This window comes from Camelina sativa, chromosome 13 (genome assembly GCF_030686135.1).
Source record: "Camelina sativa cultivar CO46 ecotype springtype chromosome 13, ASM3068613v1".
NCBI lineage: Eukaryota > Viridiplantae > Streptophyta > Magnoliopsida > Brassicales > Brassicaceae > Camelina > Camelina sativa.
Window position 1 is genome coordinate 25,143,903 of NC_141892.1, and position 10,711 is coordinate 25,154,613.

General features: G+C 35.3%; 4 protein-coding genes and 1 non-coding gene across 7 annotated transcripts; 4 read left to right on the plus strand and 1 right to left on the minus strand.

Moving 5' to 3' along the window:
- Positions 1 to 72: 72 nt before the first annotated feature.
- LOC147929992 (small nucleolar RNA R41) lies at positions 73 to 161 on the minus strand. The gene has a single exon (XR_015579083.1). It is a non-coding gene; the product is annotated as a small nucleolar RNA R41 (small nucleolar RNA).
- Positions 162 to 518: 357 nt separating this feature from the next.
- On the plus strand, positions 519 to 4,091 carry LOC147929993 (uncharacterized). 3 transcript variants are annotated; one of them, XM_087481163.1, is made up of 8 exons: positions 519 to 779; positions 2,051 to 2,127; positions 2,263 to 2,391; positions 2,718 to 2,841; positions 3,167 to 3,257; positions 3,345 to 3,657; positions 3,759 to 3,836; positions 3,922 to 4,091. In XM_087481163.1, the coding sequence occupies exons 4-7, from the start codon at positions 2,756 to 2,758 to the stop codon at positions 3,827 to 3,829; spliced, it is 561 nt and encodes a 186-aa protein (XP_087337289.1). In that variant the 5' UTR covers positions 519 to 779; positions 2,051 to 2,127; positions 2,263 to 2,391; positions 2,718 to 2,755; the 3' UTR covers positions 3,830 to 3,836; positions 3,922 to 4,091. The 3 variants fall into 3 exon arrangements, 2 of the variants coding, with proteins under 2 accessions (XP_087337289.1, XP_087337288.1); XM_087481162.1 differs by having other exon boundaries at positions 566 to 1,224; XR_015577896.1 differs by lacking the exons at positions 519 to 779; positions 3,167 to 3,257; positions 3,345 to 3,657; positions 3,759 to 3,836; positions 3,922 to 4,091 and adding an exon at positions 1,087 to 1,224 and having other exon boundaries at positions 2,718 to 2,759.
- A 332-nt stretch (positions 4,092 to 4,423) lies between these two features.
- On the plus strand, positions 4,424 to 4,957 carry LOC104738502 (uncharacterized). The gene has a single exon (XM_087480813.1). The coding sequence runs from the start codon at positions 4,424 to 4,426 to the stop codon at positions 4,955 to 4,957; it is 534 nt and encodes a 177-aa protein (XP_087336939.1).
- A 423-nt stretch (positions 4,958 to 5,380) lies between these two features.
- On the plus strand, positions 5,381 to 7,434 carry LOC104737511 (thylakoid lumenal 16.5 kDa protein, chloroplastic). The gene is made up of 4 exons (XM_010457715.2): positions 5,381 to 5,886; positions 6,802 to 6,941; positions 7,035 to 7,107; positions 7,203 to 7,434. The coding sequence occupies exons 1-4, from the start codon at positions 5,553 to 5,555 to the stop codon at positions 7,310 to 7,312; spliced, it is 657 nt and encodes a 218-aa protein (XP_010456017.1). The 5' UTR covers positions 5,381 to 5,552; the 3' UTR covers positions 7,313 to 7,434.
- Positions 7,435 to 9,319: 1,885 nt separating this feature from the next.
- Positions 9,320 to 10,505, plus strand: LOC104737512 (glutathione S-transferase F3). Its single transcript, XM_010457716.3, has 3 exons — positions 9,320 to 9,612; positions 9,710 to 9,758; positions 9,841 to 10,505. Exons 1-3 carry the CDS (start codon positions 9,463 to 9,465, stop codon positions 10,281 to 10,283), a joined length of 642 nt encoding a protein of 213 aa, XP_010456018.1. The 5' UTR covers positions 9,320 to 9,462; the 3' UTR covers positions 10,284 to 10,505.
- The last annotated feature ends 206 nt before the right edge of the window (positions 10,506 to 10,711 follow it).

Here is a 10,711-nt window from a genome sequence, read left to right on the forward strand (position 1 = left end):
AACTCGAACCAGCAAAAAAAAAAAAAACTAATAAGTAAAAATTGTGGAAAAATTTATATTCAAGAAAAAGTGTGAAGGCTCAGAAGGATCCATTGGTAAATTTTCTAATCAGCGTATATTGCCTCATAAAATAGGTAGTTTTTCATCATCACTGCCTTCACTCCCAAAACCCTAATTCCCTAATTGCTATCCACCAACATCAAACTCAAAAAAAATTCGAAAGAATAAAAAAAAAAAAAGCAACCGAATCAATCATTGCGAACTTTGTAAAAGAAGAAGAAGAATCATCATCGGTACAAAAGAATGGGTTGAGAGAAGAAGGAGTTTACAGGCGGCAATATATATAAGACAGAGGAGAAAGCTAGGGTTTACAATTTCTTGCGGAAGAATCGGGTCGGTTCCGTTCGTTTTAAGTGGGCTTTATGAAAATTGATTAAGACTCGGCCCATTAAGTAATTATATTTGGCCCGGTGAAGTTTTCACTGTTCATAATCTGACAATGCCACGTAGACGGAGACTGGGTAGAAAAGAAAAGAAAAGAAAAAAAAAAAAAAAAAAGTTTCAGAAGAAATTTTCCGGGAAACGGCAAAAGAAAAGAGCTCATCACTTTCGCAATCAACCTAAACCTCAATAGCCAAAAAGTTATCAATCGCCTCAAGACGATCAAGAAAAGGTACAGAGTGATGAGAGACATACTTAGTCGAGACGGATTCTGGTGGAACTCGAGCACAAAAATGATTGATTGCGAAAGTGATGAGCTCTGGAAAAGATATATTGCTGTAAGTGTATATATCCCCTCATAATCCCTGCTCTTTCACTAAAAAGATCATCCTTCTTTGTGCACCATTATCAACTTCAAATTGGTTGGAACTAGGGATGTTAAGAATGGGTTTTAACCCGATGGGTACCCGGGACCCATGAAAAATAAGAAACCCAAAGATCTGATTATTATGTTAAAATTTCATGGGTTTTAAATGGTTCGGGTACCCATTTTAGAGAGTCCTATTCGGGTTTATCTTATTGGGTTATAGGTATCCATGAGACTTTAAAAAAAAAAAGTTAATTAGATTCGTTAATTTAAAAAAAAAAATTTGTCTGATTACAATAAGGAAACGTTCCTCTAAAAAGAAAAAAAAAAAACCAGAGAGCGATTTGTAAAAACCCAGAGAGCGATCGTCTTTGTTACTTTGATCAAGGGATCCAATGGATCCAATCCATACTAAGGTAAGCTCGCGTTTCCCCCTTTGATTCTTCTCTAACACCGGCCTGATTTTGCTATTCCAACTCCGAAATTAGGGTTTCTAGTGGTTCAATTACGATTTCGTATTTTGTTGGGTTTGATCGTCTTTTGTATTCGTTGATACAATGAAGTTTGGTCGAGTGTGGTTGGAAAGATGAGATGAAAGTTCTCCTGACCCACTTCTTAAAAATCTCAACTTTTTCGTTCTTTCCTCTGATTTGTTTACTCTCGTCGTTGTTCTTGTTGGTTTGATAAACACAGCAATACATACTCATTGTGAGCAAAAGAGACAAAAGTGAAAAGACTTTTTTTTTTTTCGAATCTTCTTTAAGTATCACAGATTTTTTGTTTCCTTCATTGTCGTCTCGGTGCTGCCTACATTTTGTTTGTTAACGCTTACACAATTTTGAATTTGGTACCATTCTAATCATGTCTGAGTTTTTTGTTTTTGTTTTTTTTTGGCTGAATCATTTGATTTGTCTGTATTACTCCTGTTGTAGACTGTTAATGTTACTGTCCAAAGTTGGTGTAGTTGTTAAAGCTTCTTACTTTGCCTATAAGTTTAGTGAAGAGGCATCATTGATTCTAAGAGTTTCCTCTGAAGTCTCAGTTATGTTTTGAGGTTTAAGAGTTTCGAAATTGGTTAATTGTTGTTGTTGTTGTTGATGATGCAAAGCTAAGATTTTTCAGCTTTTTCTTTTGTGTTGTTAACTGAATTGGATTCGAACAAGTGAACTATCTTTGTTTGAGAAGTTGGTTTTTGTTTGGTGGATTAGCTTACATTTGAAAGCTCTTCTTTTGGGAATGCAGGGAGCATGTTAAGAAGAAAGGGAGAAAAGATGTTACAGTTGATGAACTGATCCGAGTGATCACTCCAGAAGGCAGAGGTAAAAAAGATAAACGGATGAGTTCATTTAAGATTTAGCGGAATATGGAAAAACCAGTTTCTTATGTCCCGCTGATTCGTTGAGTTAGTAATCTTGACTTTTGTTTCTATTGATGTTCTTTGTGTGTGTTTGCAGCTTCAGTACCAGATTCCGTGAAGGCAGAGCTGTTGAACAGAATTCAAAACTTCATTGTATCAGCTGCTCTTTGTGTGTGATCTCAAGCCTAAAGCTCTCGACTTCTACTTCAAAGATTGTGCTTACACGGTGAGAAATTCTAACTTAGAAGAAAAATTGTTCTGACTTAATCACTTTTGTTTTTTGAAAATTGTTCTGTGAAGTAGTAGTAATTTTTGCCTATATTAAACATTGTTTTGATTTTTTGCCGTTGCATGTGTGATTTATTTGTTGTTGTTGCATGTATTTTGGTTGACAATGTGATTGAGATTGAGATTATAACATAAACAAAGGCACATATCGGTTGTGCTTAGATTGTTGAATGTTATTTTTTGTGTTTGTAGAGATGAGTTATGAGGTCTGAGAATGACAATATGACATTATTCTTGTTTGTTTTTGATATGGTTTTATTTTAGGATGGATTCTCAAACATTAGAAACAATGGCGGCTTTAAATGCAGAGAATGAATACATGGAAGTGGATGTGGAGTATGATGCTGAAGGAGCAAGTGAAACACAGCCTACTGATACAGACCCTACGGTATTTGATTCTAACAAACGATTAAAGTCTTCTGTTTGGAAAGAGTATAAACCAGTAGGAGTAGGACCAGATGGAAAAAAGAGAGGTCGTTGCGTTCACTGTAATAAGAAGCTAATCACTGAAATTAGTCAGGGAACATCATCATTAAAGCGTCATTTAGAAATTTGTCCCAAGAGACCTCCAGGGCTGAATGCAAAAAGTCACTATGATCACAAAGTAGATCGTGATATGGTTTGTGAAATTATAGTATACCATGATTTGCCTTTCCGGTATGTTGAATATGAGAAAGTGAGAGCTAGAGATCAGTACTTTATAATGAACACAGGGAAAAGGCTTGGACTTCTACCTCTTTCTCATCAACACAAACTCCACTTGATATTCTTAATGAATCACCACTAGAAGATGATCCAAATTTTGTAAGTATTTTTCTCCATTTTGTTTTTATACCCTATATCTTAATGACACATGATATCTTTACACATCCTCATATCTCTTTTATACAGGATATCTTAGAGCTTGAGAGGAGCATACAACCTGGTTCTGACAACACAAAAACAAATTTGGAAAATTATTTGGATGATCCAAGGCTAGATTTGAAGTCTTTCACTGACATCGATGTTTTGAGTTATTGGAAAGGCAGTGGGCAACGCTATGGTGATTTGGCTTCTCTAGCTTGTGATGTGCTCAGTATTCCAATCACCACAGTAGCAGCAGAGTCATCGTTTAGCATTGGAGGTCGGGTACTGACTCCTTACCGGAACCGTCTCCTTCCAAGAAATGTTCAAGCCTTGTTATGTACTAGAAACTGGTTACGTGGTAAGAATCCATATTTTTTCAATTCATAAGTAACTTCTCTTGCTTGGTTGACAACTTTGATGATGAGGTTGAAGGTAAGAATTTATATTTTTTAATTACAGGTGACATTAAAGACAACTTTGATGATGAGGTTGAAGGTACCACATCTGTGACTAGTAGCTCAGGAGTATGAGACCAAGGTAAAAAAAATTAAGATTGTTACTTAAGAATAAAGATGTAATTATGATATTTTAACTGAAATTCCATTGTTTTGTTGTTGTTTAGATTCTGATCAGGTTTTGGAAGAACCATAGGAGGAAGAATGAGAAATTTTTTTTGTTGTTGTTGTTTTTGTGACTTTGATTTTGGTTTTTATATTTATCTAGGTTAACAAAACTCTTAAATATATTTGGTATACTTTATTTATATGATATAAAATTATAAATTTTTGAAAATTGTCAAAGATATAATAAAATAAACAAAATACATAATATAAATCATATTTGGTACCAAAAAGCTAAAGACACAAAAATTCATAATATAAAATGCAAAATACATCATATAAGACAAAAAAAAATCGGGTACCCATAGGTTTACCCACAAAACTAAAAACCCGTTCGGATTTACCCACAAGACCTAATACCCATTCGGGTTTTATGAGATCGGGCTTTTTCTGGATGGGCTTTTTTCGGGTTTGGGCCGGGCTGAGTTTTTTTACCCACCACAACATCCCTAGTTGGAACAGGTATACCCAGACGCAAAAGCATTTAGGGGAAAGCAAATTGAGATGTATGAAGAACTTAGAACAGTATGTGGTGACTATCAAACTTCAGGTCGATATAGCAAAGTGAAGAGTGAAAGCAATCATCATCTTAACGACATAAAACACTTTGAAGAAGACTCTGTTTCATTCCCTTTAGCAAGTTCTGAAGAACATAGTGATACAGATGGAACTGAGTCATACGCAGGAGGAGCAAATGAGTATATGCATGAAGAGTCTCAAGATTATCCTCCTCCTCCTCGAGATCCTTTAAGACAACCTTCTAAACGTCCTCGAAACTTGGATCCATTCCAAGAAGCAATGTTTGCAGTTGCCTCTAGCATTCGTCGCCTAGCTGATGCAGTGGACCAAAGCAAAACTTCGATCAATACAGAGGACTTGTTGGAAGCAGTGATGGAGATTGATGGGTTGGACGAAGCAAAACAGATGTATGCATTTGAGTTTCTGAATGGTGATCCAGTCAAAGCTAGAGCTTTCATGGCTTATAATAAGAGGATGAGGAAGATGTTTTTGTCTCGACAGTTTTGGTGGTGGAAGTAACTAACGGATTTGCTTCTATGGCCTCAAAGAATCTTCCTCTTTTTTTTTTTTTTTTGGGTAAAGTAGAGTCTTAGGATCTATAAGTTTGTTAATGGTAAAAGTTGGAAATATTTTGTTGAGGCCAGTTTGGTTTTGTTGTGAAATCATTAATCTAATATGATTTATATCCCAACTAGAATTTTCAACCAAATGAAATCTAAAATGTGTTCTAAAACATCATGTCTTTTTGTCTAGAGATGGTTGACAAAATACTCTAATGCATTGTCTAAACTCCAAATTCTAAACCTTAAAATCTAAAAATTAAACCCTAAATGTTCCAGCAGAAATTTTGTGATTAGCAAGTTATATGATCATTGATCAAGTAACACATAGACCAAAAATCTACTAATAAGTGTAATTATGTTTCTTTGTTTTAAAATTATTAAGAAGAAAATTAATAAAAATAGTGAGAGTGAGTGATTGGAGGAAAATAACACAACGCAACAATCTAACAAAGGAGACCTTATCATCATCCATCACCTTAACTCATAAAAAAACATTCCTCTTCGAAAATGCCAACTAGAAATTTCAAAAAGAAGAAGAAGGAGAAGCAAAGATGGCGAAATCACTCCTATGTTCATCAACCCTAAATCCATTCTTCTCCACCACTCTCTCATCTTCAGCGTCTTCGAAGAAGACCCAAATTGTATACTCAGGAAACAGCAAGAACCAGACATCGTCTCTGTTATGGAACAGAAGGGAACTGTCGCTTGGATTTATGAGCAGCTTAGTTGCGATTGGTCTCGTGAATAACGACAGAAGAAGACAAGACGCGAATGCAGCGATTCTTGAAGCTGATGACGATGAAGAGCTTCTTGAGAAAGTGAAGCAAGATCGGAAGAAGAGGATTGAGAGACAAGCTGTTCTTAATTCTGCTGTAAAGGAGAAAGGTACTTCTTTCAATTTTCCCCTAATTTTTTATTCCATTGAAATGACCAAAGATTACATCTTTAGCTTTCATAGTTTAACTTGGCTTGTTTCAATGCCATTTACATTGAACCCTAGTCTGGTTTTGTTTCATTTATCTTCCTTCAATTCCTCCACATGATGTACTCAGAACAAATTGATGGAAAAGTTTTCCCCTTTTGAGGACATAATTGTTTTCTCTTTGTGTTATGGTCTTCTTCATAGTTAATTAGTTTGTTCCAATGCCATTTACATTTTGCCCTGATCTGGTTCAGTTTCGTTTATCTTCCTCTAATGCCATATGAAGTAATGGAAAAGTTTTACTCTTTGGAGGACATATGTGTATTTCTCTCCTTGTGTTAGGTTTTGTTTCATTTATTCTTCCTTCAATGCCTCATGGAGTAATCAGGACAAATTGATTGAAAAGTTCACTCATTTAGGGACAGATGCGTTTTCACTTTTGTGTTATGGTTGTCATAGTTAATTGGCTTTGTTCCAGTGCCATCTACATTGAGCCTTAGTCTGGTTTTGTTGAACTTATCTTCCTCCAATGCCACATGAAGTACTCAGAACAAATTAATGGAAAAGTTTTTACTACTTTGAGGACGCATTTGTTTTTCTCTTAGTGTTATTCGTAAGTAACTGGGCTGTTCCAATGCTACTTAACATTAAAATTTAATCTGATTTTGCTTCATTTATCTTCCTCCAATCCAACATGAAGTAATCAGAACATATTTGATGAAAAAGTTTTACTCTTTTTCTGACAAATATGTCTTCTTTGTGTTATGGTCATCTTGGTTCTCAACCTAAAAGCATACAGTTCTTTGTGTTATGATCATCTTGATTCTCTTTGTGTTATGGTCAGCTTGGTTCTCAACCTAAAAGCATACAGTTTACAGGGTATTTGCAGGATCTTGTTTACAAGTTAAGTAAAGTAGGACAAGCCATTGAGAACAATGATCTGCCAGCTGCAGGTTTGGTTTTGGGGAAAGGCATCGATACCGAATGGGTCAAAACCGTTGATTTGGCTTTCACAAAGGTCTTTGCTGTGCTTCTTTACATAAGGTAGACTTTGTTTAATAAGCTTTTGTTACTTTTTGTTGAAGCGTCCTTCTTTGTGTTCGTGTGACAGTTGAGTACAAGTCCAGAAGAGAATACAGAAGTGGAAGCATTTAATTCATCATTAGCTTCTCTTATTACATCAGGTCTTCTTCTTCTTCTTCTTAACTTCTTTATTCACAAGAATCAAAATGTCATTACAGCATTCTTCAAACTTGGTTTTGGATTCTTTTTTTCACAGTGAACAAGAACGATATAGAGTCATCGAAGCTCGCTTTCGTGTCATCGGCTGGCGCATTTGAGAAATGGACGACTTTGACAGGTGTTTTGGAACAGCTTAAGGGACTGTGATAGGCTACAAATTGTTTACATGTTGTTGTTTTTCGTATTTTGGGACAGATTGTCAAAAAAAAAGAGGATTTGTTTCTTACTTATCTTGCATCGGTATCAAATCAACAAAGTTATTATCGTCCTATTGAATACCACAAAGTAAGATTGACCATTGTCAATAGAAGTGCACATTAAAAGGAACCAGGGCAAAACCTGCAGCAGGAGAAGAAAGAGGGTCCAGGTCAAATTGATAATGAAGCGAAGGTAAGAAGCCATAGTAAAAGTTTTAATCTTGATCTGATAATTCAAGGATAATTTTATTTGGAGTGAACCTCTCTTATTCACCACTTTTTAATTAACCAATCAAAATATAATAATATGTTATATCATATCATATTAAAAAAAAAATCAAAAACACAAAACAAATTAAGGAAACAAATTCTATAGATTTTTATTAATAATTAAATAAATTAAACAAACAAAAATAATCAATATTATCTAAACAAAACAATTTTAAAATCATTCATTTTAACATTATTTATAATTTTTTGATTATAACATCTAAAGTCTAAACTCTAACCACTCTTTTATAAAATCAAACCGACATATATATCTAAACCCTAACCACAATGATTTTACAATTAAAAAAAATAATGTGAGAGCAGTTTCTGTGCCGACCATGGCAGCTGGCGATCATGGCAGTAGGCGCATTCTCATCGTCGAACAGATAGCGGAGGAATGCTGGTGCAAATAATTCCCATCAAACTACTTCTTCTCTTAACAAATAGAAAATGGTCAAAAGCAATCTCACTTTTGCCTTTTCCATTCTCTTAATGGTACCAAGAACCTCACATTTAACGGCCATGCCGCGGACAATGAAAAATTTCTCCAAGTCTCCTCCCAAAACTTTTGCAACATGTATGTTATTGATGTTGGCAGCCACCTTTTGATACAGATCAAATGATAAACCCATTTGTGTTTTAGTAATCTTATGTCTACCCATCGATAGGATTACATGCAGCTTCTATGATCATGTTGTCTTGTTTATTGGAAGTGTTTGGGTCTTTAGTTCTATATGTCAAGAAAGGATTTCGTTCAGCCCCGCAGTAATAGCAGAGTGATCTTTTTAGTTTAACTATTCATGCAAGTTAATTGGGTAGTTATGATTGCTAAAATGGTAGAAAAACATTATTAATCCACCTAGCTACTCATGAGGTTTGATAAAATTAAATAAATGGTAGATGTAGTGAATGATTTTTATGATAATGACCGAACTAAAAAAGTATTGGATATATTGTAGGATATGCAAAAAAAAAAATCAAAAAATTTCAAAAAATCATATTTTGTCCGCTTATACCTACATTTTTTCACTTTGTATTTTTTTTGTTTAATAAATAATTTTTTTTTTGTTGTTGTAATTTTATTTGTATTTATGTACAATGGCTTAAATTATCTTGTATATTATTATTTCATTGTGAAAGGAAATTTATGTTTATACAAATGCTTCTGTTTATCACTTTCCCATCAATTATACAGGTTCTTTTTACCCATTTAAAAGCTTATCAGATTCCCATGGGCTTCTTGTGTATTAATACAACTGTATCGACCATCGAGTTGAGAATCGACCATATATGCGTTCTAACGAGAAAAAAATATGATTATTCGAGTAGATTTTCTGAACTATATTTTAAAATTCTTGTCATATTTAATTGAAATTTGTATGGATTTGAGATCTGTTAATATCATTAACTTGATAACTCTTCCTAAATTGGTTCCCTTGTCACAATTATAAACCAAAAGTATACATCACAAACGTATATATGCCAAACATATAAAGCTCTTGCAGTCATTTGGGCATTATATTACGCACTTTGTTTGATCTTTTCTCTGAATACATTGAATGCTTTATTACAACTTTATCTCCTAACCAATGTAAAAACAAAAAATCCAACGTTAATCAATCCAATTCAGCTTTGAAAAAATCCGCTAAGAAGACTAGTCAATATTGGTAGCGACGGCATTGTAGAAGCGTTAATCTTACTGAGAGCGCACAAATGCTTCTGTATAAATACCATCGCTACTTGTGTCTTATTTCATCACATTCTCACCTTCAACATCAAACATCACATCTCTTACTCCTTTGCCAGAGAGTTTCCTAGTAACCAAATCATATGGCCGGTATCAAAGTTTTCGGACACGCTGCTACCATTTCCACCAGGAGAGTCCTCATCGCCCTTCACGAGAAGAACCTCGACTTTGAGCTCGTTCATGTTGAGATCAAAGACGGTGAGCACAAGAAGGAGCCTTTCCTCTCCCGCAACGTAAGTAGATTTTATCTATGTGTCTGTTGTAACTTGTAAGACAAGGCAAACTGTTTTTGATGTTTCTGGCCTGAATCTTGAATGTTTTCTTCTTCAGCCTTTTGGTCTAGTTCCAGCCTTTGAAGATGGAGACCTCAAGCTCTTTGGTACGAACTAAGTTTTCCATGCATCATCTTCAATCTCAAATAAATCTGATTCACTAATATGAATTGGATATTTATTGTGCAGAATCAAGAGCGATTACTCAGTACATAGCTCACAAATACGAAAACCAAGGAACCAACCTTCTCCCAGCTGACTCCAAGAACGTATCTCAGTACGCGATCATGGCCAATGGAATGCAAGTGGAAGCTCACCAGTTCGACCCAGTGGCTACAAAGCTTGCGTGGGAACAAGTAATCAAGCTCATCTATGGCTTGACTACAGACCAAGCCGTTGTTGCGGAAGAGGAGGCTAAGTTAGACAAGGTCCTTGATGCCTACGAGGCTAGGCTCAAGGAGTTCAAGTATATGGCTGGTGACACTTTCACTTTGACCGATCTTCACCACATTCCCGTGATTCAATACCTGCTCGAAACTCCCACCAAGAAGCTCTTCACCAAGCGTCCACGTGTCAACGAGTGGGTGACTGAGATCACCAAGAGGCCAGCTTCCCAGAAGGTCCTTCAGTGAAGTAATTTCTAAAAGGAAAAACAACGGCTTTGCTTCAGTCACAAATAGTAATGCTAAGAGTTAATAAGCGGCGGCCTCATCGCCCAATTTCTCAGTACTCTGTTTCGTTCTTTGTGTTGTATCCTCTGTTTTTGTTTTAGTTATGTGAGTGTGTTGTATGTCCTTGAGAGATCTTTGTCTAATCTACAAGCGCTTTTAAATTAAATCAATCTGTTTAACTAATGCAAAGATAGCAATGTCACTTAAATATAGAGTTACCTAGTAATGAGCTTGTATACAAGGGACTTTAGTATTGTGGAAATCTTACTTACGAACGTTTCTCCTGGGCATTCTTATCCTTAAAGTTTCCTTGCTTTGTCAGGTCCGAAAATGACAAAATTAAAGTAGTCATTATCTTTCAAATTAATTAGACGGCACAAAACAAAACA

Bases quoted from the DNA above. Each gene is read 5' to 3' on its own strand.
- LOC147929993 (XM_087481163.1), top strand. From the start codon at position 2,756: ATGCAGAGAATGAATACATGGAAGTGGATGTGGAGTATGATGCTGAAG. The intron at 2,842-3,166 runs GTATTTGATTCT...TAATGAACACAG, and splicing joins CTACTGATACAGACCCTACG to GGAAAAGGCTTGGACTTCTA. The intron at 3,258-3,344 runs GTAAGTATTTTT...TCTTTTATACAG, and splicing joins TAGAAGATGATCCAAATTTT to GATATCTTAGAGCTTGAGAG.
- LOC104738502 (XM_087480813.1), top strand. From the start codon at position 4,424: ATGTATGAAGAACTTAGAACAGTATGTGGTGACTATCAAACTTCAGGT.
- LOC104737511 (XM_010457715.2), top strand. From the start codon at position 5,553: ATGGCGAAATCACTCCTATGTTCATCAACCCTAAATCCATTCTTCTCC. The intron at 5,887-6,801 runs GTACTTCTTTCA...TACAGTTTACAG, and splicing joins TTCTGCTGTAAAGGAGAAAG to GGTATTTGCAGGATCTTGTT. The intron at 6,942-7,034 runs GTCTTTGCTGTG...TTCGTGTGACAG, and splicing joins TTGATTTGGCTTTCACAAAG to TTGAGTACAAGTCCAGAAGA.
- LOC104737512 (XM_010457716.3), top strand. From the start codon at position 9,463: ATGGCCGGTATCAAAGTTTTCGGACACGCTGCTACCATTTCCACCAGG. The intron at 9,613-9,709 runs GTAAGTAGATTT...TTTCTTCTTCAG, and splicing joins AGCCTTTCCTCTCCCGCAAC to CCTTTTGGTCTAGTTCCAGC. The intron at 9,759-9,840 runs GTACGAACTAAG...TTTATTGTGCAG, and splicing joins TGGAGACCTCAAGCTCTTTG to AATCAAGAGCGATTACTCAG.